The sequence below is a fragment of the Dysidea avara genome, chromosome 6 (genome assembly GCF_963678975.1).
Source record: "Dysidea avara chromosome 6, odDysAvar1.4, whole genome shotgun sequence".
NCBI classification, from domain to species: domain Eukaryota; kingdom Metazoa; phylum Porifera; class Demospongiae; order Dictyoceratida; family Dysideidae; genus Dysidea; species Dysidea avara.
Window position 1 is genome coordinate 28,612,464 of NC_089277.1, and position 26,416 is coordinate 28,638,879.

General features: G+C 36.2%; 2 protein-coding genes across 3 annotated transcripts; both read right to left on the bottom strand.

The window, feature by feature from the left end:
- Positions 1-361: 361 nt before the first annotated feature.
- Positions 362-9,775, bottom strand: LOC136258627 (uncharacterized). 2 transcript variants are annotated; one of them, XM_066051966.1, is made up of 2 exons: positions 9,650-9,775; positions 362-4,179 (listed from the first exon to the last, which is right to left on the bottom strand). In XM_066051966.1, exon 2 carries the CDS (start codon positions 4,111-4,113, stop codon positions 481-483), a length of 3,633 nt encoding a protein of 1,210 aa, XP_065908038.1. In that variant the 5' UTR covers positions 4,114-4,179; positions 9,650-9,775; the 3' UTR covers positions 362-480. The 2 variants fall into 2 exon arrangements, with proteins under 2 accessions (XP_065908038.1, XP_065908039.1); XM_066051967.1 differs by lacking the exon at positions 9,650-9,775 and having other exon boundaries at positions 362-3,682; positions 3,847-4,034.
- Positions 9,776-13,141: 3,366 nt separating this feature from the next.
- Positions 13,142-20,329, bottom strand: LOC136257303 (transmembrane protein 107-like). Its single transcript, XM_066050418.1, has 5 exons — positions 20,177-20,329; positions 18,398-18,465; positions 17,336-17,436; positions 14,278-14,374; positions 13,142-13,398 (listed from the first exon to the last, which is right to left on the bottom strand). Exons 1-5 carry the CDS (start codon positions 20,258-20,260, stop codon positions 13,332-13,334), a joined length of 417 nt encoding a protein of 138 aa, XP_065906490.1. The 5' UTR covers positions 20,261-20,329; the 3' UTR covers positions 13,142-13,331.
- Between the last annotated feature and the right edge of the window lie 6,087 nt (positions 20,330-26,416).

The window sequence follows — 26,416 nt, forward strand, 5'->3', positions numbered from 1 at the left end:
ATGGCTAGTCAGGAGTACTGTGATCCAAATAGATAACTAGTCTTGAATTTACATTTAATAAAACTTTACCTGCAATCCATTATGAATGTCCTATTAGAGCACTTCTGACTGCTCTATAGTTTAAGAGTATCTCGATCTTTATTATCATTTTTTCCTTTTAATACTACTCTTGAAAACCTTACAAGTTTCCTGTTACACCACTGTAGCTCTGCTCTATTGCCATCTTTCTGTATATTTGTGCAGCCAAACTATGATGGTTTCACTTTGGTGTTCTTGTTGCAAGCCCACAATTTGAAATTTCGAATGGGGTTTCTGGAACCCCAGGAACCCCCCTAAATACACCCCTGCAATGTCCCTGATTATTTAGTGGTAGTGAATTGTGTGAGTTGAGTGTACAAATGCATGTACGTACAATACAGAATATGTATATTAAGATGTGCTCATATGCATTTTGTTGTGTTCTTTGTGTATACATGACTGTTATTTGTCAACTGCAAGAAGAGGTTCTTGAAATTCCTTGTAGTTGAATGTAACGTCTGGTACTGCATTAACTAGTTCAACTTGTTCAGCATTTTTTACATCTTTTTGCCAGAAATTGGCAAGACGTTGTGCAGCTTTCTGAATAAAGTTCACTCTGGTTTTCTTATGAAGAAAGATATTCCAAAATAAACAACAAATGTTGTACAGTGAAATACACACTAGTTGCACTGTTGCTATGGATACAAGGATGTTGACCACAGTGATTAAAGGTGTGTAAAGTGAAACAATGAATACAACAAGAAGGTTTAACAGAAAAGAACTTTCTATTGCATTTTTCATTGTGTCATTGAATGGTGAAACCTTTCCATGTAACCACACAGCGATTCCTATTAGAATGGAACTAATCATCAAATTGATATCTCTGTCCAGAGCTGATACACCAAAGAAAACAGCTCTCATAACAAGTTGTAATCCAGTCCAGTAATAGAATCTGATCTTGTATGGACCTTGATAAGCATCCAGTAGAGGCTTGAAGTAAGTGACTACCTTAAAGTATGATAATGGCCTTGTAAACAGTAGAATCACATTGAATGGTACCAATATTAAGAAGAGGATGAGACAAGCTATAAACAGTATAGCAAACTTCACTCCAAACAGTGGCACGTTAGCATCCACAGACCACACTAGTGTAGTGTGATTACTGGGTAGGTGAGTAATTGAGGTGTAGGAAAACAAGACATTTGATACAGTTAGTAATACTTTAGTATAGGACAATAGGAATAGTGTAGCAAGTACTGGTAGAGCTCTACGTGCAGTGAGTCTCTGTATGGTAGTGGAGTATCGACTTGTTATGATGAGTAATGTAGCAATGAAGATGAGGTAAATTGGGAACACTAACTGTAGCCACATTTTTGCATAGTCATCCATTCCATTGCAAAAGCATGTTTCAATTCCCAAGTCAAGATTAGCTAGTGCAACAAATGTGTATGGTACCGACCTGTCTGTTAAAAACAAAGCAGATGTATTTATACTGACAATGTTCATGTAGAGAAGAAACGAATTTATCATTCCATCAGTTACAGTGAGGTTAACGGCAAACAGCAGGAGCACTAACATAATCCCAGCTATTCCAAGAGGTATAATGATCAGCATATAGATATTGGAGCAATGTTTACACTGAGATGAACCAAACACAGTACTGAGACCATGTTTACATTGTCCACACAACACACCAGACCTGTTAAACTGACACTGTGAGTCAGGCATAGACAGGTTGAGTTGTGATGAGTGAGGTAGACAATAGTCAAATGGACAATGTAGGGAGACATGGTAGGAGTGTAAGTTGTTGATAGTATGAGCAGATATCCAAGTGTTAGCAGGACGTAGTATAGTTTGATGATCAATATCACAAGTAGTTAGTGAAGGTATATGTGATGAGAGGTTGGGATCACATTTACAATATCCTTGTGGATGTAGTGAGAATCCTTTAGGACAAGGTTGTAATAATATTGTGTACATTTCCACCCATGGCGTGCTGTCATGGTAGAGAGGATCTACAATATAGCATAATTCACACCATTTTCCATTCTTATGGCTAATAATGTGACTAACATTTTTGCATTCATTTTTATTGAGTTGAAAAGAGTTTGAATTCATATCAGACACAAAAGTGTCAGCATTGTGGCTTTCACTTTTACATGCAAAATCCGAGCTCTCAGTTCTTTTTGCAATTACAGATCCTTTAGAGATTTTATTCAGTACAAAACTGAATTGAACAAACTGACCAGGATAAAATGGTCCCATTTTCTCCTGTTGACAATTGTATGTTGTATTACATAAGCAAATGTGTCTTTTTCCTGTGTTCTGTTCAAAAGTAAAGTTGTCATAATGTATGAATTTTTGGTTTACTTTTAAAGGACTTGATATCAAAAATGCTGAATCTGTATCCCATGTACAGTGTTTTAAATTAATGTTAGTTATATTTGCATAAACTTTGTTTTTGCTGAAAAGTATTGAATAGTTTAAGCCTTGTTCATGTTGAAAATCTTCATCCAAATTTCCTCGTGTACTTGTGTACTGAATAAAACAATCTTCAATTTCATTCTTTTTGTGATATGAATTATTAAACGTAGTAAGAAATGTATTATTTGTCAAATTCAATATAGTATTTTCAGCTAAATGTATTTTTGTAGCTTGTACAGCACAGTATGCAGTATTGTTGGATATTTCAATGTATTTACTAAATGTCAAGTAGCTATTTACTGCATCAATAATTACATTGCTTGAGAGTGAAATGGCTGCGGGAGTATTTGAAATTACCACATCTTCTAAATAGATTTTCATTCCTTTAACTGCCACTGTAAATGTTGTACTTTCCTGTTCTTTGGGTATTTTAAAAATGTATTGTAATGTAGTATTTTTAATTAACAAAGACTCAAGGTGTGTTTTGACTTTAGAATTATACTGACACGCCCATATGATTGAAGCACTTCTATTGTTATGGAAAGTAGATCCAACTATAGAAATTATTAATGCCTCACCAACTTCTCTGTCATGCATATTTGTGTACATATAAAAATTAAGTGTTTGCAATAGACTATAAGTGTTCTTGAAGGAACAATGAACGAATTGCAGTTGGTTTGGCTTTTGATGATGTTTATGCATACAATTTTTATAATAATTCAGTACCATTTTGTTTTCAGCGTTAAATATTGTACATTTTTCAGTGTATTCACGGTCATGATTAAGTTCATTTATGTAATAATGATAGTAATCATCATTATTAGAGTCATAACCATATTGCCAGTCATCGTAATTGGACACTTCCTTATGCTGGTAAACAAAATTGCATTTGCTAACAGTTATGAAGATGTTACCAGAACATCCGATGCAGATATTAATGATGGCTAGTCTAGTGACAAATTTGCAATCTTTTACCAGTACCATTGTATCATAAGACATGTTGATGTGCTGAATTTCCAATGCATGCTTAATATTGTTCATGTATGGGTTACTGGAAAACTGGCAATAGCTTATGCTGAGAAAATGTGTAGCATTGTTGGTTGAATTGTCGTACTGTATTAGCAGGAAATTTGACAACAATTTTGTCACGTTTCCAATCACATTAATGAATTTCAAACCATAAGAATTGTCTGTTTGGTAATATTGTATCACTCTGAAGTACGTCAATGTGATATACTTGCTATCGAAGACAAATAAAGTGGTTAAAAAATTATTTACTTCCCTATAACTATCACCAGGAAATTTCCCACACCTGTTCATCACAATATTAGCAATAACAATGTTATTACTACCAACCACTACAATACTAGCAGGTGAAGTACACTTAATAACACTATTGATTACCTCATTGGTTCTGTTTCCAATAAGTGATAAATTACTAACATGTTGTATGATCAAGTCAGTATTAAGATAATATTGTCCTGGTAGAAAGTGTAGATGAATGTGAGAGGTGAAATATTTGTTGGCATTGTCTAGGTAGTGTGTTAGTGTATAAGTGCTGTTATTGGTGGTGTAGTGATCATCTGATTCAGGTATCACATAGAAAACAGTAGAAGATGCTATGTGGAGCAGTGATGCTATAATCAAAAATTGTGGAAGATAAAGGAACATCGAGGAGTCCTTTACCAAGTGATATTTTCTTGTAAGTCTATAATTATAACTTTCAATGTCAGGAATCTACAGAATAAACCATTCTTACATACAGGATGTAAAACCAAATTATTGTATATAATATGTAATCAGATATGTGAAAAGGGGTCTTCCAAGCACATCCAGTTCTATGCACTTCATAGGTCATAATTTTGTGTTCAATAAACATAATAAATATGCAATTGATCCCATTCACTAAACGACGTTGGTTATTACCACTGACCAAATTGCAAGTTGATAGCATTCTCCAATCAGAAGTAATAAGTTGTCAAAGTTGGTATATTGGATGTGTGGAAGACTCCTTTTTCACAAATCTGGTCATGCAGTCAAGATGTTTCAGTAACTGCACCAGGTGGTCATAGCTGACAGTCAGCATACTCTAGGGTGGGAGTGCACGTTTAGGATATGGCATGTGATATAAGTAGTGTGACTATATTTGGTGTGCATAAATAATACTTGTACCAGATCATATCATCGAGCATATATGCAGCCAATTCATAAATGGAAAGCCATTAATTTTGTATTTGCAGATGATTTTTGTGTTAAAATTTGTGACTGGATTTGTGAAAAGTGGTCACATCAAATTCTATTAACTCGGAAGACCATAACTCAGTGCTCAAGAAACTATATTATTAACCAGAATTTTTTCCATCCACTAAGCTATAATATGTTGGTGCTCACTACTGATGCAATTTCAAATCAATAACCTTATCCAATCTGAAGTTATGAGTCTTCAAAATTGGTAAATTAGATGTTTGTGGAAGACCCCTTTTCACAAATCTGTTCACAATTAGACATTCCTATATCTTGTGATAGTGATAGGATAGATGACAACAGTGGCGATTCTAGGCCTGACATACAGGGGGACCAATTAGGGAACAGCATAACTATTGTTGTTTGGCTGTAGCTGTGTAGCATAAGTATAGGCACCGGTCTATTATGCTTTTAAATGTACCTATTATGCTATACTGCAGTGCTCAAAAATTTTACCTATTATTATGCTCAAAAATTTGGCCTGGTTCTTATTGTTCTGATACAAAATTTACACTTACTAATGGATACCATTGGTTTGTAAGCATGTATTTATGGATGTAGTACGTAATATTCATGCATTCACTTCTTTGTAAACTATTTTTTGCTACCCGTGGCCATGTCAAATAGATAGCTGCAGGAGTCTGATTGCAGATTCTAACCAGTGTAACACGACATCTTCTGAAATGTGCATTGTCGCAAACAAGAAATTATACAGTAGCATGGCATAATTTTTCTTCCTATTATGCTAGCATTATGCTTGATGTCTGCAGGCACCCATTATGCTCAAACTTATGCTGGCATAATAGGCTGGTGCCTAATAAAGTAGAATTTCAGGGGGTCTGGGGGTGGAACCCTCAGATTCTGCAGGATTTTTGCAATTTAAAAAGGTTTGAAAACAGTGCAATGCCAATCTATACTGCAACTTTACCCCAAGATTATAAAAAGTATTTTTCAGCAGCCCCCCCCCCCCTTAGAATCACCTATGGATGACAACACACAATTGCAAATAATATTACGTTCAATTTTATTGGATTTCTGTGTTACTTGTAATATCATACGGTATGGTAGTATTGGGTCATGCATGAGGCTTGGGTTATCTTACCTAAGGACAAGGAATGCAAACCAATCACCAGGGTAAGTGGGTATAAATTTGTACCCTGTCTAGTCTTAATTCCCAACAAATTTACAGCACATATATATATATAACATGCAACCCAAAACCAGCCTCACTTTTCCTTAATAACAACTTAGTTAGCCATAACCAACCAAGTGTCTGCAGAGTGACCCCAAACCCTTGCCAACAAGTTTCTATGAAAATGTTTGAGAATTAAATTTTCTGCAAAATGACTTGACTGTTTGATGCCTCAAATCAAACACATTGGCTAACTTGACTGTGGATAAACTACAGGCTTGATTTCTTCACTGCTCAGAGATGTGCCTATTTGCCAATTGCAGCAGCTACAATGCATGCATCATTTACTTATCCGCTTTCCTTTGTGTCTAATTTCTTTCTCCACTACAATGTAGGTAGGCACCGGCCGATTATGCCAGCATAATTTAAAGCATAATAGGTGACCAAAAGCATAAGCATAATGCCAGCATAATAGGGACGATGTTTGAAAATTTAATTAAAATGCGCAATACACGCGCCTGAAAGAAAGCAAATATTCACTGCCAATACTATTGTTAGTGTATTTCATATTTAAAAACGCGTAATATAACTTATTAAACCGTTTCTTTGTTGGTTATTCACACTTTGCAGAAATAAGATCGAGATACTCTAATAGAGCAGTCACTTACTCTAATACAGCGGTCAGGAAAGGCAGATATACACTAATAAAACAGTCAGTTCTAGAGCATAATCTTGATTTTGAAAGCATAATTTTGAGCACAATAGGCTTAATTTTTGAGTAATGCTCAAAAGCATAATAGGTAAAATTTTGGGCATAATAGGCCAGTGCCTAAATGTAGGTGTCATGGCTTCAGTAGTTTAATTTAATTACTTGTATTGTGTAACAGGTGAAAATAGAAACTGAAGGGAATGGCCACTTTGCTTTTTAGTAATTGATTATGGTCGGGGGCATGTATGTATACAGTCATAATGACTTGACTAATCAATTTTTAGCTCATCCGCTTTGGTGGTTTGTTTGTCGACATATTGCTTCTTTATTCATGAAACTAAATCATGCTCCTGATATACATAATTATTATATGGTTGGCATTTTTATTATGACTCGATGGCCTTTATATCTATTCTTTTCAAGCCACAAAAAAGCACTCCTGAGATATTGCCAATCTATCTACAAACCAATGTTCAATTGAATGGAATTCAGTAGATTGATTATCTTAAGAAGGCCTTTCAGTAGAATAGAATTCAAGACCTGTGAGTTGTTATCCGAAAACCAACTACCTGTAGCAATTGTGAAATCTAATAGCGCAGTCACCCTATCAGAACAGTCAGCTACACATTCTATTAGAGTGTTCAATTACGGTACAAGTCACAATGTAGAAAGTTCTGAATCAGCTACATAACAAGTCACTCTGCAGAGATTTCATGATTAGCTACAAACAAGTCACCCTGTTTAACAATAAGTCATCTGTTGTAGAGTTTAACTGCAAGCAAGTCACCCTATTATTACATAGCTACTAACAGGTAATTTTGTGGATAGTTCAGCTATGAACAAGAGTTCAGCTACATTTCAGGTCACCCTGTAAAGAGTTAACTGCATTTTAAGCCATCTTAAAGATAGGACCACTACAACTAAATCACCCTGTATAGCGTCCAGTTAAAACAGGTCACTCTCTACAGAGTTCAACTGCATTACAACTCAGCCTGTAGAAGAGTTCAGTTACTGTATATCGAGTTTTCCAGTAGAGTTCAGCTGTATTACCAGTCACTTAGTCTTGCTGTAGAGAGTTCAGCTACATTATTAGTCTCCCTGTAGGGAGTTCAGCTATGTAACAAGTCACCCAGTAGAGACAGCTACATTGCAAGTCACCCAGTATAGAGAGTTCAACTACATTACAAATCTCCCTTTAGAGAGTTCAGCCACATTAAAAGTCACTAGTAAAGAGTCTAGCTGCACTACAGGTCAGTCTGTAGGAGAGTTCAGCTATGTTTAGTCATCCTGTAGAGAGCTCAGCTGCATTAATAGTCACTCAGTAGAGAGCTCAGCTACTTAATAAGTTTTGCTGTAGAGAATTCGTAACAGTCTCCCCAGGAGCAAATCCAGGGAGGGTTCAAAGGGTTCCATGGAACCCTCTCCCCCTTTTGAAAGAGCTTTTCTTACTCGAGATACTCTAATAGGGAAGTAAAATTGAGATATTCTAATAGAGCAGTCACAGTAGTCTTTTGAGGAGCAGTGTAGCAAGCTATGTATCTAGGAAATATAGTTGGTGAGGGAATCTATGGTGAGGGATAGCTATTGTTAGCAGGTGATGACCTTTTTTTTTTGTCTTCAACTTACAGATGTTGCAATTCCAAAGTGGAACCCCCTTTTTTTAAAGTCTGGGTCCACCCCTGCTCCCTGTAGCTACATTACTAGTCTCTCTATAGAGGGTTCAGCTACATAACAAGCTGCCCAATAAAGACTTCAGTCACATTACAAATCATCCAGTCGAAAGTTCAGTTACATTCCCTGTAGAGAGCAGCCACATTACATGTCACCCAGTGGAGAGTTCAGCTACAGTATGTAACAAGTCTTGTTGTAGAGTGTTCAGCTACATGTACATTACAAGTTACCCAGTAGAGAGTTCAGCTTCACCATGTAGGAGAGTTCAGCTACGTAGCCCTGTAGAGAGTTCAGTTGCATTGCCAGCAGCTGCGTAACAAAAAAGAGTTTTCTCAGACTAGTCTCCCTATAGAGAGGCAGCTATGTATCAAGTCACCCAGTAGAGAGTTCAGCTACATTACAAGGCACGTTCAGCTACATCACAAGTCATCTTGTAGAACAGTTCAGCTATGTCAAGTCACCCTGTAGAGGATTCAGTGGCATTACAAGTTACTCACAGTCATCTTGTAGAGAGTTCAGCTATATAACAAGTCACCCTGCAGAGAGTTCAGCAAGTCAATGGCCCAGTATAGAGTTAATTATCAGCTACAAACAAGTCACTCTGTAGAGAGATCCACATCAGTTTAAACTTTTTGGCACATGACAATAAGTAATTTCATTTCTTTATTTCATTGCAATGATATACCGGTATAACAATAATTATTATATAGCAAAATTCAAATTAAAAAAAGATTCTCTTCTTTTTACAGTAAAGAACAACATGCAAACGTCTGTTCTAAAGCCTGCTTATAACTGGTTCTGGGTAATTACAAAAGGATACCAAAACAGCCTAGCTGTGTAAAAGGGTGTGGCCTCCAAAAAACCAGAATTGTGAACTTGAAAGTGGCAGCCAAGAAAATGATATTTATCAACTATTTTCGATGGTTACTCATCATTAAAAATGATTGACATTATAGTATGTTCACATTGAGCTGAATCCTCAAAAACATTTAATAACTCATGGATGCAATTACACACAATCTTGAAATGTGGCTCTTTTGTAGTACTGCTTGACCCGCTAAAAATATTTCAAAATCTTTTTATTCAAATGTTTGACATAATATTTACGGCCAATCAAACTTTTCACAATATATTTCCACTTTCCAGCAGAAAAATTCCAATATATTTCCACTTTCCAGCAGAAAAAATCCACTTTTAATTTTTAGCTGTTTGTCAGGATTCAGCTCAACGTGAACATACTATAGCATCAGTGGAGCCATTTCTTGGCCACAACCTAGCTTTTTACAACATTCTTCACCCTGGCTTTTTTGGAGGCCGCACCTCTTTGCACTGCTAGACTGTTTTTGGTATAGATATATACACACTCATGCAGTTTGTCTTATTCTTTCTGCTGAGAAGATTTACTTCATAAATTGCAATGGCAATAATATACAGAGCACAAAATAACTTACAGTTCTGCAAACTGATTAGCTATATTATATTAATAACCACTTAGATTTACACTGCAATGAACTTTGCTTTGCTACCACAATCTACGCAGATACTGTAAGGTACTACACAAATCTTTGATGTTTCTTATTTGTGTGTAATCGTAAATTTATACTTTGCAAATGCCTCATTAAATTATTATAATGGCTGAGTTTATGTTTCATGAAACTCTTACGATGTGCAACAACATGTTTACGTACTAATAATTATAATAGCAGTTGTCAATGGCTTACGATTTTCTGTTTTAGAGTGCATTGTTGGTCAACTGAAACTACTATCATACATGTGTATAGTATAAATGCACCACTATTGATTATGGTAGTTTACCCTTATAATACATTTGCTATTGACATGCCTGATCGTTCAAATTTTATTTTGCTTCAGAGCTACAATTCTTTCTTGTTATACTGTGTTACAGAGACACTCTGACTGTCAAGTAGCACGAGTATCAAGTCATATTGCCAATAAAGAAGTATACTGTAGGTACCAGTTTATATAGAAAAAAATAGGTGTCAGAATTAAAGCATCAACTAATAGGCATGCAGAGAATGATTGTGCCATACTGTAAGACTGTAAGTCCTAGCCCATGAAAATGCCTGACATGTGGGCCAGTAAAGCAAATAATGCATGCATGCATGCATACATACATAGCTTTGACAAGATTTGTGTTGAAGCACTATTACATGGATTGCATATAATTGGACCATTACTTTTAATTTTAACCTTGTGATTTTGTGCTTCACAGTCAGAATTGCTCTATTATACATTTAGCTGGTCAGTGATGCCATAATATATTATGAAGAACTAAAAGAAAGAAATCTAGTTATCCAGAAAAATAAGATAGTATCTTTGAGTGTTCTCAGTAATCAATAAATCTCTCAACCCACAGCACATGGTTTCAACTACCGATGGTATACAAACTTAAAATGTTCATTCACACACATGCTTTAACATTAACTAGATATTGCAGAATCATCAAACATGACAGAACAATTACAAACAAATAATAATAAACAACAATAATGTTGCTGGTTTCATTTTTGAAACCAGTAGCTTATGTGAACAACAGTATGTCCAGTACCACTAACAATGCTGTGGTCTTGGTTGCTAGCTTTGTACGTACTGTATGTATACATCAAGGAATTGGAAAATGAATGTTGAGTGTATTAATTTTTAAGGTAAAGTTTCAATCTACAGTACATAAGAAATTATTGAAGAGACCATGATGTTATTTCTGATAACAAGCATAGCCTGCTTTTATAAGGGAAGATATATGTGACCGGATTTGCGAAAAGGTACCTTTTTCACACGTAAAATTTGACCCATTTTTTGAACTTTGAAACTTCGTAACTTTTTTATCATTGCATATAATTGCTTAAACTTTTCCATGAGTGCAGATAAAGTATCTGGCTGCATTTTGAAACTAAGAGCAAGTTAACCAGTGTAAGGAGTCAAGTGTTACATCATTTTGTTTGCTGGCATGTAAAATGTGTGGAAAAGGTACCTTTTCGCAAATCCGGTCACATATACAGTTGCTGTAAATTAAGTACACATTTTCACATGCATACTCAAAACATTGTCTCTCTTCTACAGACCTACCATAATGATTCTTCACTCTGTTAATAACAGTTGAAAATGAACAGATATCCTAACATACAATACCATCAAGCAATAGAATGAGGGAATATTTTATGGCTAGAAAATCACAGTTACATTGATGCAGTGAGTTCTAGTCTGGGATGAGGAAGGTTCTGGAAACCCCAGCCCTGTAGATTGTAGACATTAGTTAGAACAAAGCTAATTTTATTTCTGTTGGGATTCACCAGAGAATACGATATCATAGCTAAGCAATGGTTACTCACATGCATATTTAGTAAACATTAATTGAAATACTCTAATAATGCAGTTGGGAAGTGCTCTAATAGAACAGTAGCAATGCAGTGGAACCCCTGAAAATCCTATACATTATGCTCTCACTATCATAGGATTATAATGGAACCAGCTTGATGTAGACATCGATCATATATATACTGTAGCACAATGATACTTCATCAATAGAGCCACAGATAGCAACAAACATGGCGGCATGATATTGGCCAAATATTGACATAAAGTTATGTACATAAAATGTGACCAGGCTGGCAGGCTTGTGAAAATAGGGCATGTGGGCACAAACTACACCCTATCAAACAACAGGTTATATGTCAGTATTGCAACAGGATATTTACATTCTATAACTTGTATTATAAAGCCCTTTAAATGCCATGTTAGGTCTGAAAACTGCATGATCATAGCATAATGTCATAAATATTATGCGTCACGAAAGTTTGAAAAAGTTGGTAAATTTTAAGTGCCCACATGCCCCGTTGTCGCAGGCCTGGTCACAATTTTAGAAAATCAGAATTGTGATTTCATGCTGAACATCTGATTTGAAAATCCTAATTATTTTTGGCATATTAATTACCATGAAATACAAAAGGAACCGGGATAGCACAAACCCCAAAAAAATCACTTTCAAAAGCCCGAACTTGTAAAATAAAATGCGTAAGGATTTTTATTGCAGTGTATGTACAGGATCTTACTTCTTTAGAGTGGTCCCTCCATTATCTGAACTCAATGGACCCTAGGTGTGTTGATAACGGGAAAATGTTTGGATAAACAAAGCCCACACATTTATATACAATTTAATACACAGCTCAGTTAAAATACTCTAATAGAACAGTCACTTTCACAGTTCAGATAATCAATAGCCAGAAAATGGGGGGGGGGGGGGGGGGGGGGGACTGTAATAGGAATGCATATATATCTGATGCAGACATTTAACGTATACATACTAAGTCTCTTAGTTTGTTTTCATCAATTTTGTTTGAAAAGTAAAGCCTCATGCACTAATGATTACATACGTCAGTGTTGGCCACTTAAAAATAAAACATTTATCTGCCAAATAATGGTTTTCTAACTAAAGTGAAACATGACAATCAGGACAGTCGAAAACGAGGATACTCGCGTAGTATGGAAGCTTGGTAATGGCTCCTTGGCATGCTAACTGAACTGGAAATCAGGACACCTTGATGGTATACTTAACACAAAGTTTTCACTGTATGTCACAAACAGTACTGGTTAGTATAACAATTATGGTAGAAACAACTTATGTTGATGCTTCCTCCAATGGTTGTCTTCAATAAGCAAACCATTGGAGGTATCATCAACACTTAAAGTGTTAAAGTGATATCCAAGGTTTTATTGAAATTTTTCTCGCATTTGTACAGGCTATAGTGAAGTAGGATACTCTCCCCCTATAATATTATGAATTCTTGGTAGAAATGATCAAAATATTTCTATAATACAGTCACTTAAAAATTGCCTTAATTCTTCAAACAGACAGAGGATGTCTTTTTTCAAGCACATATGCCCATACACAATTCCTAACACTGTTCTTGTACACTATGTACAAATAACGTTTAAAAAACACACATCATTGTTGTAATGATAGCAGCAATCATGTAAAGGTGTTACGTAGTTACAACAAAATGAATCAATGTGTAGCCATGGATACAAGTATAACAAAGAAACATGGTCAGTAAGTGATCATAAAGTAAACAGCAGATTGTTGGTAAATATGACAGAGTATAGTAATAAGTGATATCATAGGAATACACGACATCTCAGAGTTGCAGTCACCACAATGACTTCAGTTAATAGAGGCAGAAAACTACAAAACAAATAGACAATCCATGTGTAAGCATCAGTAGTAGTATTAGGTATAATATGCAAAAGTATCCCATAGTTTACAAGTACACAATACATGTATACAAACTGTAAGTGTACTTTACATAAGAACTTTCTCTAATAAAGCAGTCACAAATTTATTAATGAGCTCGGCTGATAATAGGCCATATTCCAAATGATGTCACACGAATTTTCTATTTGGGGAATTCTTATATTTTCGAGTATTATCACCAATGACGATCGAGATTTCGAAGATTGATATAGAGGCTAACAAACTAGATATCGAGGCGAAATTAGGTTATTACAGGAAAGAAACAATAGTTTTTCTTCTAGACTTTGAAAACCAGCTGAAAATTTCTAACCCGGCATTAGAGAATATATTTTATACCCTTATAACTGTATCTTAGGTCAATTTATCTTCTTCCAGGATTGAATAGCGATTGAATCTTATTAAGCCCCATTGGAACTCTCACTCAAAATTGTTAGAATACCCCAAATAGCCGCAGCCATTTTATTTCGTGACGTCATTTGGAATACGGTCTATTCTTTACTACGTACATGTGTATACAAAATCTGTTCATAAAAAAACTAGAAAAAGTGTATACTTTATTTCATAACTGCTGATTAAGAAAAGCTATTGTGGTCAGTAGTGAGCTACAGTAGGTTTGAATGTATTATATTCGACACAACATCACAGTCTATCAAGTACACAGAATTGGTTGTGTGCGAAAGGAAACCCAGTCACAAATTCTGCATTCCCATATGCACTACATACACAAACAATTCAGTGAAGATGACAAATTTATTTACAATGACATATTCACACAGTACACCTCAATTAATGCCATCCAACACTTCTTACCTACAGAAGCTGAAGATGTACCAGTAGTCATCACAGCTCCACTCCATGGTAACAAAAAATGCCAGTGTGATACAGGCAGTGATGTGAGCAGCTATTGCTACAAAAAGATGGAAACACTGAACCAATCATAGTCAGTGAGAATATGCAATACAATATCGTATTAACTTGGTTAAATGCCACATCTTCAATAGTAGCCACACTTGAGCGGTGCAATGATCGATTTTGAAATCATCGTTTTTGAGCATCAAGTGTCGGTCAAATTCTAGTAGTCACTGCATCAATTTTTAGAACATGCCATGTGGTATTAAACCAAATAAATACACTACAGTATTTGTTTATGGTACAAGTATACAGTAAGTGCTATCCCACTATGGACTTATGAGAATGCTAAACCCTACAAAATTAATACAGAATCTCAACATCCAAATCTGTTGAATCCAGAAAAAAAAAGGCAGTGACTCTATTCCAACAACCATGTCACCAAGCATTTGCTTGCGTTGAGAACAAAAAATATAGGCAGCCATGTTATAAATGCATTGACCCACAATTTATTATTGCTAAACACACACTCACACAGTAGTACCATACAGTACGGTAGTACTGTATAATAGGGATCATGCAGTTTTGGGCTTTCTTGCCCAAAAATATAATTCTAAAACCCCCTTAAATTTCCTTCATAACAGCTTGGCTGTATTGGTTAGGCATAGCCAAGCCCAAAAATTGCTTCAGAGTGACCCCAAGCCCTTCCAACAAGTCTGTGTAATTTTAAAAATTTTCTATTTAACAGAATTTTATTCTGACTAACTAACTAACTAACTAACTGATGCCTTCAGCCAAGCACAACTCAACAATGGATAAGGCCACGGGCTTGATTTTTTCACTATTCGACGTCGCTTTGTCCCAAGACATGCCTTTTAGCGAACCGCAGTACATACAATGCACGTATCATGGACTTACTTACCTTTGTCCTCCTTTGTGTTCCAGTCCTTTTTGCTGACAATGCAAGGTGTCAATTTGCAATAGCACAATATGGCTTCCCTCTGGCTGTGTCATGCTTTTCGTCTGCATTTTCCATAGCGACTGGATTCATTGCAGAGAAGTTTCTTGTACTGTTCTTCGTTTGTAACGCTGTGTAACGAGCAGAGCATAACTACAAATGAAGCATAATGGCCACCTCACTTTTCAGTGCGTAATTGATTATTGGGGTGCGTTTTGACGCAAATTTACAGTACTTTGTGGAATGCCTGGTGCCATTTTTTCTTTTAATGTGGTACATGTGGATTCAGTAATCATACAGTGGAACCTCGATTATCCGAACTAATTGGGGGGAAAGGGTGTTCAGATAATCGAAAGTACGTAAGATCGAACATCCATACATTTATATACTGAGCTTTGCTCAACTACTCTAATAAAGCATACACTTTTTGACAAAATACCCTAATTGAGCAGTCGATTTGGTGTTCAGATAATCGAGAGTTTGGTTAATCGGTGTTCGGATAATTGAGGTTCCACTGTAATTGTGTTATTAAAAAAGTAAACAAACAAGTAGAAGGAAAAACTAGGAAGATTAGGGATCAAAAAACAAAAACAAAAAAAATAGGGAAATAAGGGAACAGCTGAAAGTTGTGAAACAAGGGAGGTTACCTATACCTGCAGATATACTAGTGGACATGTAAGTAGGGATTAGATGTCCACTAGTATATCTGCAGGTATAGGCAACCTCCCTTGTTTCCCTGCTTTTTTGTTTTGTTTTTTGATCCCTATTCCAGCTTAAAATTCCTAATTTTGTCTTCTACTTGTTTGATAGTAGTACTGTACGTATCAGGGTAGATCAGTATTTTTAGTGACCTTTAGGGTTAGCCCTAACCCAACTCTAGGGTTAGTGTAGCCCTAAGGCCTTTCATTATCACTCCTAAATTTATAATTTTGGCTGTTCTTTCTCTAATAGCACTAAAGAACTTTTGGAAGAGTCAAATCTCACTACTATACTGCACATGTGCCAAATTGTTTAGTGCTAACTAGCTTGCTACTTTTTGTGAAAATTTTTGCTTAAAATGGTACAGCCTAAACTGTACCATACACATGGTACCACCCAAGTGTAATGTTGCACTTGCTCACATGTGTGCAACTACGCACAATTAAAAAAGTCACTAAAAAGGGGGCGTGACACCTGTTTCAATTGCGAGTTTTCATTCCTTGATTCAAGGGATGAAGACTTGCGGTTGAAAAAGGTGCCACACCCACTTTTTAGCAACTATTTAATCACACGTATTGACGCTACACTTTGGCAGTACTGTACCGCTAAATCCGGAATTGTGTACTAACTTCAATACAGATACTATAAAACTATGATAGATATAACAACCATCAAATTACTTCTCCTGCTACTTAAAACATCTTTTACTGGGTAGCATACCCCAAGGCCTCCCAAGGCTTAGTTGTTTCACAGCTGTGTTAGCCTTTGGTGACAATGATAGTGATAACATCTCAGATGGTCTGACCGTTGTTTCATTGCTACACTATGAGCCCAACACCAAACTAAATTCATGTACTCTAATGCAACACACACTTTCTCTAATAGAACACACAGTTGGTGGAAAACACTAACTAAACAGTTACTTTTGTTGTACAAATGCATTGTAGTCACAGGTGAATGTGAATTACAGTATCAAATCATACACACAACTGTACATACATAACTGGCACACTCAACCACCCACCGATGCATGCATACACAGCTAGCATACGTAGGTGTTACAGTGTGTTTGTGTCTGCATGAGTGTGCAGTGTGTGTGTGTGTGTGTGTGTGTGTGTGTGTGTGTTGTGTGTGTGTGTGTGTGTGTGTGTGTGTGTGTGTGTGTGTGTGTGTGTGTGTGTGTGTGTGTGTGTGTGTGTATGCATGTGTGTGCATAATCTGTGTGTTTAGATATCGAGTGAGTGCATTCATGCACACATGTAGCCTACCCACCCACCCACACGCCCACGCACACACAGTATGCACCACACACCTCGGCCCTACACAGAGACACAGACACACACAACATAACAGTTGGCTTACAGAACAGTGCCTGAAGGTTAGCAAACATCGATAGTCCTGACAGGAATCCAACTAGCTCAATTATAGTGAATACCAGAGACGTAATTAAACCAACCAATAACCTGCAACATAAAAGATTGTATTACACTTGCAAGTTCAAACTAAAATGGTGCTATAAGTATGGGTACAAGTGTAGATAAATCAACGTATCTGCTATATATGTGGTACATTACAAACAGTGAGTCAAACATTGTATTTACTGATTAGAAGTGTAATTTTTTGTCAAGCATGTACATACAGTAATACTACATAACCACTACGTAACGATTTCATCTGCTCTATTACGAAAGGATGTGACTGCTTATTGTGTACGTATACTGGTTTTCAACAAAATTAATACTGTTTTTCTTGCTTTTTTTTTTTGTATTACGTACAATAAACCTGATAATGGCAGAATAAGTATACGGATGCATCTGTTTCTATTCACTTTATGACTCATACAGTGTAACTAACTGGACCAGTAGGGCTATGTGTGTATTAGCTGGTAGCATGATAGACTGTTGGTCGTATAAATTGCATCATGTATTTGAAGCCAATATTAAAGGATAAAGGCTGCCAATGGACAATATCCACAATGACAAAATTTGATGTCATAATTGACTAAATGGCCGTGTTAGTGCATTCGCTTCAGAGACTTTGGCATACAGATTTGAAATGAATGTTGTCTGTAGTTTTTGTACACGTGGAACCAGGAGACAATAAAGGTAAGAAGTAGTACATGTACCATGACAAACCAAAATGCACTCCAACAAGGAATGTAGACTGAAAATATTAAATTCAGACACAAATAGGATTGCATTATATACTATATGCCTCATCTTTGCCCTTTTTTCAAATTTATAAACGTTACCATAATAGGGAAACACCATCTCTCCCAATACCTCTCTGAACAAAGTCCCAACACTAGCATGGCCATTTTGTTTTGTGATATCAGAAATACTCATTAGTGAATAAATTGCTTTAATCCGCCAAAATCACCCTTACCACACTCTTGTCATTTACAACATGACAACACACACTTACTGTAAGTCCTTTGTATCATATTCTGATGACGAGTACACTTCATCAAGACATGAGTAAACATTTCTCTCCTGTAAACACCATCAAACAACCAACATCATTTTGGCTTAGTTGACTTCAACTCTACCACTACTAGCTCCAGTAACAAAACAGCAATAACACACAAACACAAATACACACACAAACATGCACGCACACGCGCACGCACACACAGATACACACAACACACACACAATCATACCATATTGTAAAAGTGCACAATGTGGTATAGAGTATACAAATCAAAATTGTGGGGATGACTTCAGGATATTCAATAATACCCCATACCCCATACCCCATATCCACATAACATTTTCAGCTTTCACTACATTAACTATATATAAAGTGTTGTCATTTCAATGTAATAGGTTTTGTATAATGTTGTACCAATAACAATGCACACTAGCGCAGAAATTATTATTGTGATATTTCACCATTCAAACATTTTTTAGCACCTTTCGAACTACAGGATAAAGCCAATCTTAAAGCGCCATAGATGGTGAACAAAGTGATAGATACATAATGTAAAAGTTCTAGAGACAGAAATAGTTTTGAGGTGTTATTTTATTCCCTGACAAAAGTTTCAGTGCTTTTCAATAGAAATAAATGCTTATAGAATAATCATACAGTACCACAACTACACAGCTGTTACATATACTGTTCATACACCACAGTGTACAGTATGACATGAAACAGCTGCATACATAACATTATCAATTTTTTGTCAAATGGCGAGGGTTGCATAGAAGGCTGGGTCTGCAAATGTACTCCCGAAAGGACAAACTAATGACAGTACAAGATACAAGAACTATCACAAAAACATTAGGAATAAAACAGTAGAATAATACAAAGTAACACTGAGTTAAAAAAGAAAGCGCCTAGGGTAACGCAGAACAGTTTCGGGTTGGCTTTCTGTAAGATATTTGTTCTTGGGTTTCCCTCATGTATGTTGTACTATATAAGTTAAAGGTAGTGGTTACTGAACCAAAGGCTTTTTTGCAGATAACACAAATTATCGGACAGTCATCCATCTACTCGAGTATCAAGCACACTACTTGTACGTATGTTAGGGTTGGTATGCCCCAAGTATTCGACTTTAGGGCACGCGTCTAGTAGTTCCCCCGAGTATTCAACTTTAGGGCACACGACAAATAATATTAGCGTTAGGGTCAGGTTCAGCTTTGGTTTCTTCTTCACCTTTAGGTTATGTTCTTCTTACTATATACAGCTTACTTCTGGAGTCACATTTATAAGATAGAAAAGGTAGTTGGGCAGCTAGCAGTGGTAGCATAGCTGGTAGTACACAGAACTATCACACTGATGGGCCAGGGTTCAAACCCCAGATGCCGTACTTTTTTTAGTAACCGTTTTTGTCGTAAGTTTTACAGCAAGAGTTCATACATTATTTGTATGGGACTCTTGGTTTTACTGTCGATTCACAGCTGGTATGTTACTGAACTGAACTAACCACTGTCATAAAATGTGACATCCCATGTATTGTTTACTGTTGATCATAAGACAGGTTATGTGTGAAGAGTCACGAGCACTCATGGTGCTTTTGTACTTGGGTGGTGTTACGTTTTTACTGTCAAAAAGTACTGAGGTGCAGACAGTAGAACTGACACGTAAACTATACGCATCACAGGATACTACACTAAAGCTGAGTCCATTTATTATCTTACTGATCGACTAGTCTAAGTTGTGAATACGATACAAACAAAAAGCACGCACTGTATTACTTACCCTGGACCAAAAGAGCATCACATTTAACACGAAGTGGGCGGTTAACGAAAGAAAACGAGCTGGGATCAACTTCGCACTAGCCATTGGCTTGTTTTGGTGCGCGTTTAAAAGCAGCACATACCTTTCGATTGTGGGCAGCGGTTTAATCGTGTAATAATACTGATTGCAATTCTTGAGTGGCTGGTTCCACCACAAAATAAGGTTAGTATATATGCATGTTTTTGATGATGGGAAGATTGTAGAGCACTCACACCCTGACCCACATTTTTCTTATGCGCTTGGAAATATAGCGCTAGCGCTTGTTGTTGAGAGCTTTATACCATCTGATATCATAGATATTATATATGGTGATACCGTTTCGCCAACTGCATCCAAAGACTATAGTGGTTTATATGATTGATACACCTTCACCACGTTAGCATGTTAGCTATTCCTGTTATGCACTTGTCAATTTCATGCCCCACCCCCGGGCGTCCCCACACCCCAGGTGGGGATTTGACATTACTTCTTGTCCCCACCCCTGGGGCAATTGACAGTTGTCCAATTCACTGACCGATTTTCGGTAGTTGCATTTCTAAACAATAAAATCGCACTTGCTATAATTTACTAGCTACAGGGCAGGTATATTACTAGTTGCATGCATCAAATATATGCGCTTGAGGTGCTGTCAAATCCCCTACTATAGGGGTGGGGACATAGTGGGGATTTGACAGCCGATTTTGCCCCAGTAGTGGGGAATTATTTGACACCACGATTTGTCAAATCCCCTGTATTCCCCCGGGGGTGGGGCATGGAATTGACAAGTGCATTAGAAATCTAGAACTCGGTGACATCAATAACCTACCGGCATAACTTGGCATTACAATGTTTGGCATACCAATTTATTGATCTTTGTGAAAATTTACCATTTGTCCAAGTTTTTGTTGACCTCCCAAACTTGCAAGCCAGTGTGTCACTTCCAACCACAATTCCACCAGAGGTGATGGTGACTTCTTATTGTCTAGACCTTGTATTTTACAATACTGCCACCAACTCTATTGCCTTACTTGAGTTGACCGGTCCATTGGATTCAGAACACCATCTTCAGTCAGCCAGGTTACGTAAGCAGAACAAAGTAGAGTATCAGCAACTGTTAGCAGAATTAGATCGTTTGAATGTTTCTAACTATTATGAAACTCTTGAAATCAGCGTTCTAGGCCACTACCATCCTTCTAGTGTAAAGAACTTATGGAACCTGTTACATTTTGTTCACCAGGATATATTAGTGTCAAAAGCAGCTCTAAGGAAAGTATTGGATTCTGCTTCGCAGAAGTGTATTACAGCATCTCAAAGAATATTTATGGCTAGGGATTGTCGTGAGTGGTTTCCTGCCTCCCCAGACTGACTCTTTAGTTAGTTAAATGTACATGCATATATGTGACCGGATTTGCAAAAAGGTACCTTTTTCACACATAAAATTTGACCCACTTTTTCACTTTTCAAACCTTGTAACGTTTGTATCATTGCAAGCACGTGTCTGTAATTTTCCATGAGTATGCCTACATTATGTGGCTACATTTTGATACAAAAAGAAAGTCAATCAGTGCAAGGAGTCAACAGTTATGACATTTTGTATGCTGGTATGTCAAATGTGTGAAAAAGGTACCTTTTCGCAAATCCAGTCACATATACTTACTTTATATTTTGTACTCCCTTGCCATGCCTACCCAGGTGTTTTTAACCAACCCTGTCTGGTGGTCGCATGTGACCGAGGATTCCTTAATGTTAATGTAAATGTTTGTGTCTCATTATAATAATGATGGTTTTCTCTTTCTTTAGCGATTCAGGAGCTGGCAAGAGGAGGGGAATAAAACCCAAGTTCAGATCCACACCATTAAAAAGAGATGCCACTCTGAGCAGCTAGTATACAGCTAGCTATTATAGTTGATGTATACACATGCCAGCAAACAACTGATCACCTCTCAGTAGTGTTTCACCACTGAATTCTACCTTTTAAGTCATTGCAACAGGTTGTGCAGTCCGAAAACTGTTGCAGAAGCTACAGACTACCGTACAACAGGAAATGTTGATGAAAGGAAATATTGATGAAAGAAAATTTGACATTCACAATTAATTGGCTTTGCCGTTAACCACAAAAAACTTGAAATCAGCAAAACATTTCTGCCTCAAAATATTTAGGCTACTGTACAACAGGAAATTTTGATGATGAAAATATTTGACAAATCAGTTACATTAGTCAAATTTAAATTTGTCGATTTAAATGAAAATCAGCAATGATGAATTAAAATTAGACGAAAAGTAAGAAATCACATATAAAACACTGCCTTTTGAAGTGCTTATTGACATTTAAATTGACGAATTAAAATTAGACTAATGTAATGGATTCGTCAAATTTTAATTTGTCAATTTAAACATCAATAAGCACTTCAAAAGCCAGTGTTTTATATGTGATTTCTTACTTTTCGTCTAATTTAATTCGTCATTACTGATTTTCCTTTCATCAATATTTCCTGTTGTATGGTATATGGTAATGGCTTAAACACCTGCCAAACAATAATTGTTTTTAGAGGTGTTTACTATGCACGAAGGTGCTGGGTGACAGTTTGAGTTTAGTTTCAGGTAATTTTCAGTAAATGGATTAGACAGCTATTAATGTCTGCCTTTCAAACTATTTAATTCTTGAGCAATAGACTGGTTTTGGAAATGCTGGCATATCATTGTGATATGTCTAAAAGGAAATGGTATGGGTGGGGGGTATTGGGGCTGGATCTGCCATTGATACCATACCGTATAGCTTAGAGGGGGAAATGTTCGCTGATTTCGTGTTTTTGGGTGTTATCCGTGAAAATTTTACCCTTGAAATATTTTGACTTCCATATAGTCTAATACATTTTGGGAGTGTTTGCAAATCCATGAAATTTTTATTTTTAGTAACATTGCTCAACCTCGAAATATTTGCTCCTCGAAATATTTAGGCTATACGTTCGAGGGGATAATTTTTCAAGGTCGAGCATTGTTTCTAAAAATAAATTTTTTGCGGGTTTGCAAACACTCCCAAAATGTATTAGACTATATGGAAGTCAAGGGTAAAATTTTCACTGATAACACCCAAAACCAAGAAATCAGCGAAAATTTTGGCCCTCGAAATATTTAGGCTATAAGGTATCTTGCAGTGGGTTGGCCTGAGAATGCAAAGCAGTCTGACCCTTTGTGGTCTAATACTTACAAGTATTTCAGCACTGTCACAACTGGTTGGAGACTTTCCTTGCAAGTGTATCTGCCATCATACTGTATGAAGATGCCTGCTACAAGTATAAATGGCAACATTATAATTATACTTATCAACATGTGAATTTCACAATTTTTTTTGTAGCACATTGTACAATGTAGCATAGACCATTATAGTCAAAATATCAAAAGAAAATTCATTTTTTAAATGTCTTAGTAAACAGAATGGAATATTATAATATTCTAAGGTGCATAACACTTTAAAAAGCATCATTCTATACTTAATATTTAAGCAAATATTCAAAATCTGTAAGTATACTTTCTGGTTGCTGCTATACTGTAAACAAGAGAAATAATTGGGTTGATCAATATTTATCCAAACAGAAGCACATCATGACGTTATAACCTACATAGCTGTTAATTGTTTCTATTAAAGGGACACTCAGATGTGAGGTCTTGTGTGTTCATACAGCTTGAATGATTAGTTGCCTTGGAGATTGGGTAAGGGATATAGACAGATTGTTCTGAGTTAAAGTTTTGTACTTCATGGACTGCATTGTTGATGAAGTGGTATTGGTGTTGATGATTAACCTGGTCTTCCTGCCATGTTGCAGCTAGTCCAAGTAGTGATTATGATTTTATTAGCAATGGTTGACGAAGTTAATGAAGTGCTAGATAAAGTGCTAGATAAAGTGCTAGTAGCACTGAAGGTCAAGGTGGTTTAGAAATAGACAACCATACATGAAGAAGTATCATGTGTAGAACAGAATTTACTGGTCCATGGTCCAAGTACAGTACTGATTTCTATTATTGTTTCTACGAACACATGTAAAAAATTTCTATTTATATATATACAAACACAAAAAGTCTGGAGGTACCATATTAACCCTCATACATATCACTGCTTGGATTTGCACACCCAAGGGCATATATAGTTAGTGCACGTGTAAAATATGTAGGTCAAATTTGCAACACAATGTGTGTTTGCAGAAATATGTAGAGTATAGGCCAAATTTGTAACTACAGCACATCATGATCACATATGATGGAAATGGTATTTCAGCACATTTCCTCCAGTAGCACATACACGTTTGCAACTTCACTACATATGTGCACATTGTACAAGTTTATAGCAAAAAAGGATGACTATAATGTACTTCACCTGTGATAGGGTAGCTACTGCACAAAAGCAAATGAATTTTTTTGCTGTAAATGAGTGCAAGTTATACCAGTACATAGTAGTAAGTAAATGCATGAAACAAAACTGAGTGCAAAATTTGACCTTAATATAATTATTTCAACACTTGCATGGTGGAGCAACATGTACTGTAGAGAAGGTGGCCATGAGGGGCAACTTTGGTAAATGCACAGCTGAGTTTGAAGAGTGCTACAGGCATGTGGGGATGCCTGCCCCCACAAAAATTCATATTATTATTGTAATATAAGCCCTGAAATGATTTATTTAGACCCATTTTAATGCGTAGATTATTAATAGGTAGCTGCTTATAAAGACTCCAATGTGACTGTTCTATTAGAGTGTTTGTTTGCTCTATTAGAGTATCTTGATCTTTTACTACAATTATTTATCAGTAAGGGTTGGAGGGCCATGCCCTTCCCCCTTCACCCCCTATAATTCATCATACATGCCTAATCAGTAGTGACCACTACACTTGCCCTGTGATACACTTTCATTTAGTTTTGTGTAACCATGCCCATTCTAAGAGTACTTGTTGTTCAATAATCTCATTAGTTATGACTGCTTTACAATACAATTACATGACTTAGTATTGGCAATTTAGATCTTAAAGGGATCATACTGTGATATAGAAAATGTTTGTTATATAAAATCAGTTTAGTTATAGAATTTTAGCTGTACGGAAAACACGATACAATGTGAGGTATAAACCCTATATAGTTGACTGTAAATAAGTCTTGGGTAAATCTATATGCACTTTCTGTACAAAAAATTTACATAATATGCAGATATGTCATTCAGTGTACTCTAAGGGATACTTTTGAAACACTGATGTATTAATAGTTCTTGAAAACAAATTTGCAGCATGGTCTCCACAATTGTATTATACTATAACAATCCAGTGATGTGTACCTGTAGAAGATTTGAGTAGTTAGTGCACACTGCTAGGGTGTAATGGATGAGACTTCCATATAATTTTACTGCTAAAAATTTTCATATACAGTATGTACACATAATTTATGTACATACATAGCATGGCCTATTATCTATATACGTCGTCCTTTCATTGTGTGGAACTTTACATTCAAAATTAAGCACCACCACTTACAGTTTACATATCTGACCAATCATTATTATACAGTGCGTGGTAATAAAAATAAATTATAATGTTTTTGGTGTGGTTCTTGAGTTTTCTGTCGAATTACCTGCTTCGTGACTTAAAGAAACTCTAATAAAGGTGATCTGATAGAACTACATAGTATTAAACTTGTTTTTTCAATACATGTGTGCAGTGCTGTGTACAGTACAATATCGTGTACAGTGCAACAAATGCCTTAATGGTACTGGTGCATGTGCACGTGCTTGGCAATGTGTTCGTTAAATTTGGTTGTGAGTAACTAGTGGCTCTTCAGTTTGGTGCACATCTTTCTGTCTTTTTAGTCTTTTGAGCTTTTGAAGGTGACATCTTGCAATAAACGTGTTCACTGCTATAAAGTGAACCTGTGCATTTGTATTCAGCAATGCTATTACACACACCAGCTTAACCATGGCCAGAATTATTAAAATACTGATTACAACATTGCTCTTGTCATATGCACAGGCAACCACAACTATGGAGTAAAGATTTAGTAGGAATAATGTTTCAATTAAGTTTTTAACTTCACTGCAATATGGAGCCATGCTTTCATGCATACAAATGATCAGTCCAAGTAAAACAATACTTGATATTGAATTAATGTCTTCATTTAGAAATGATAGTCCCCAAAATGCCATACGCGCTATGAGATGTAAACCAGCCCAGTAGTGAAATCGTTTTT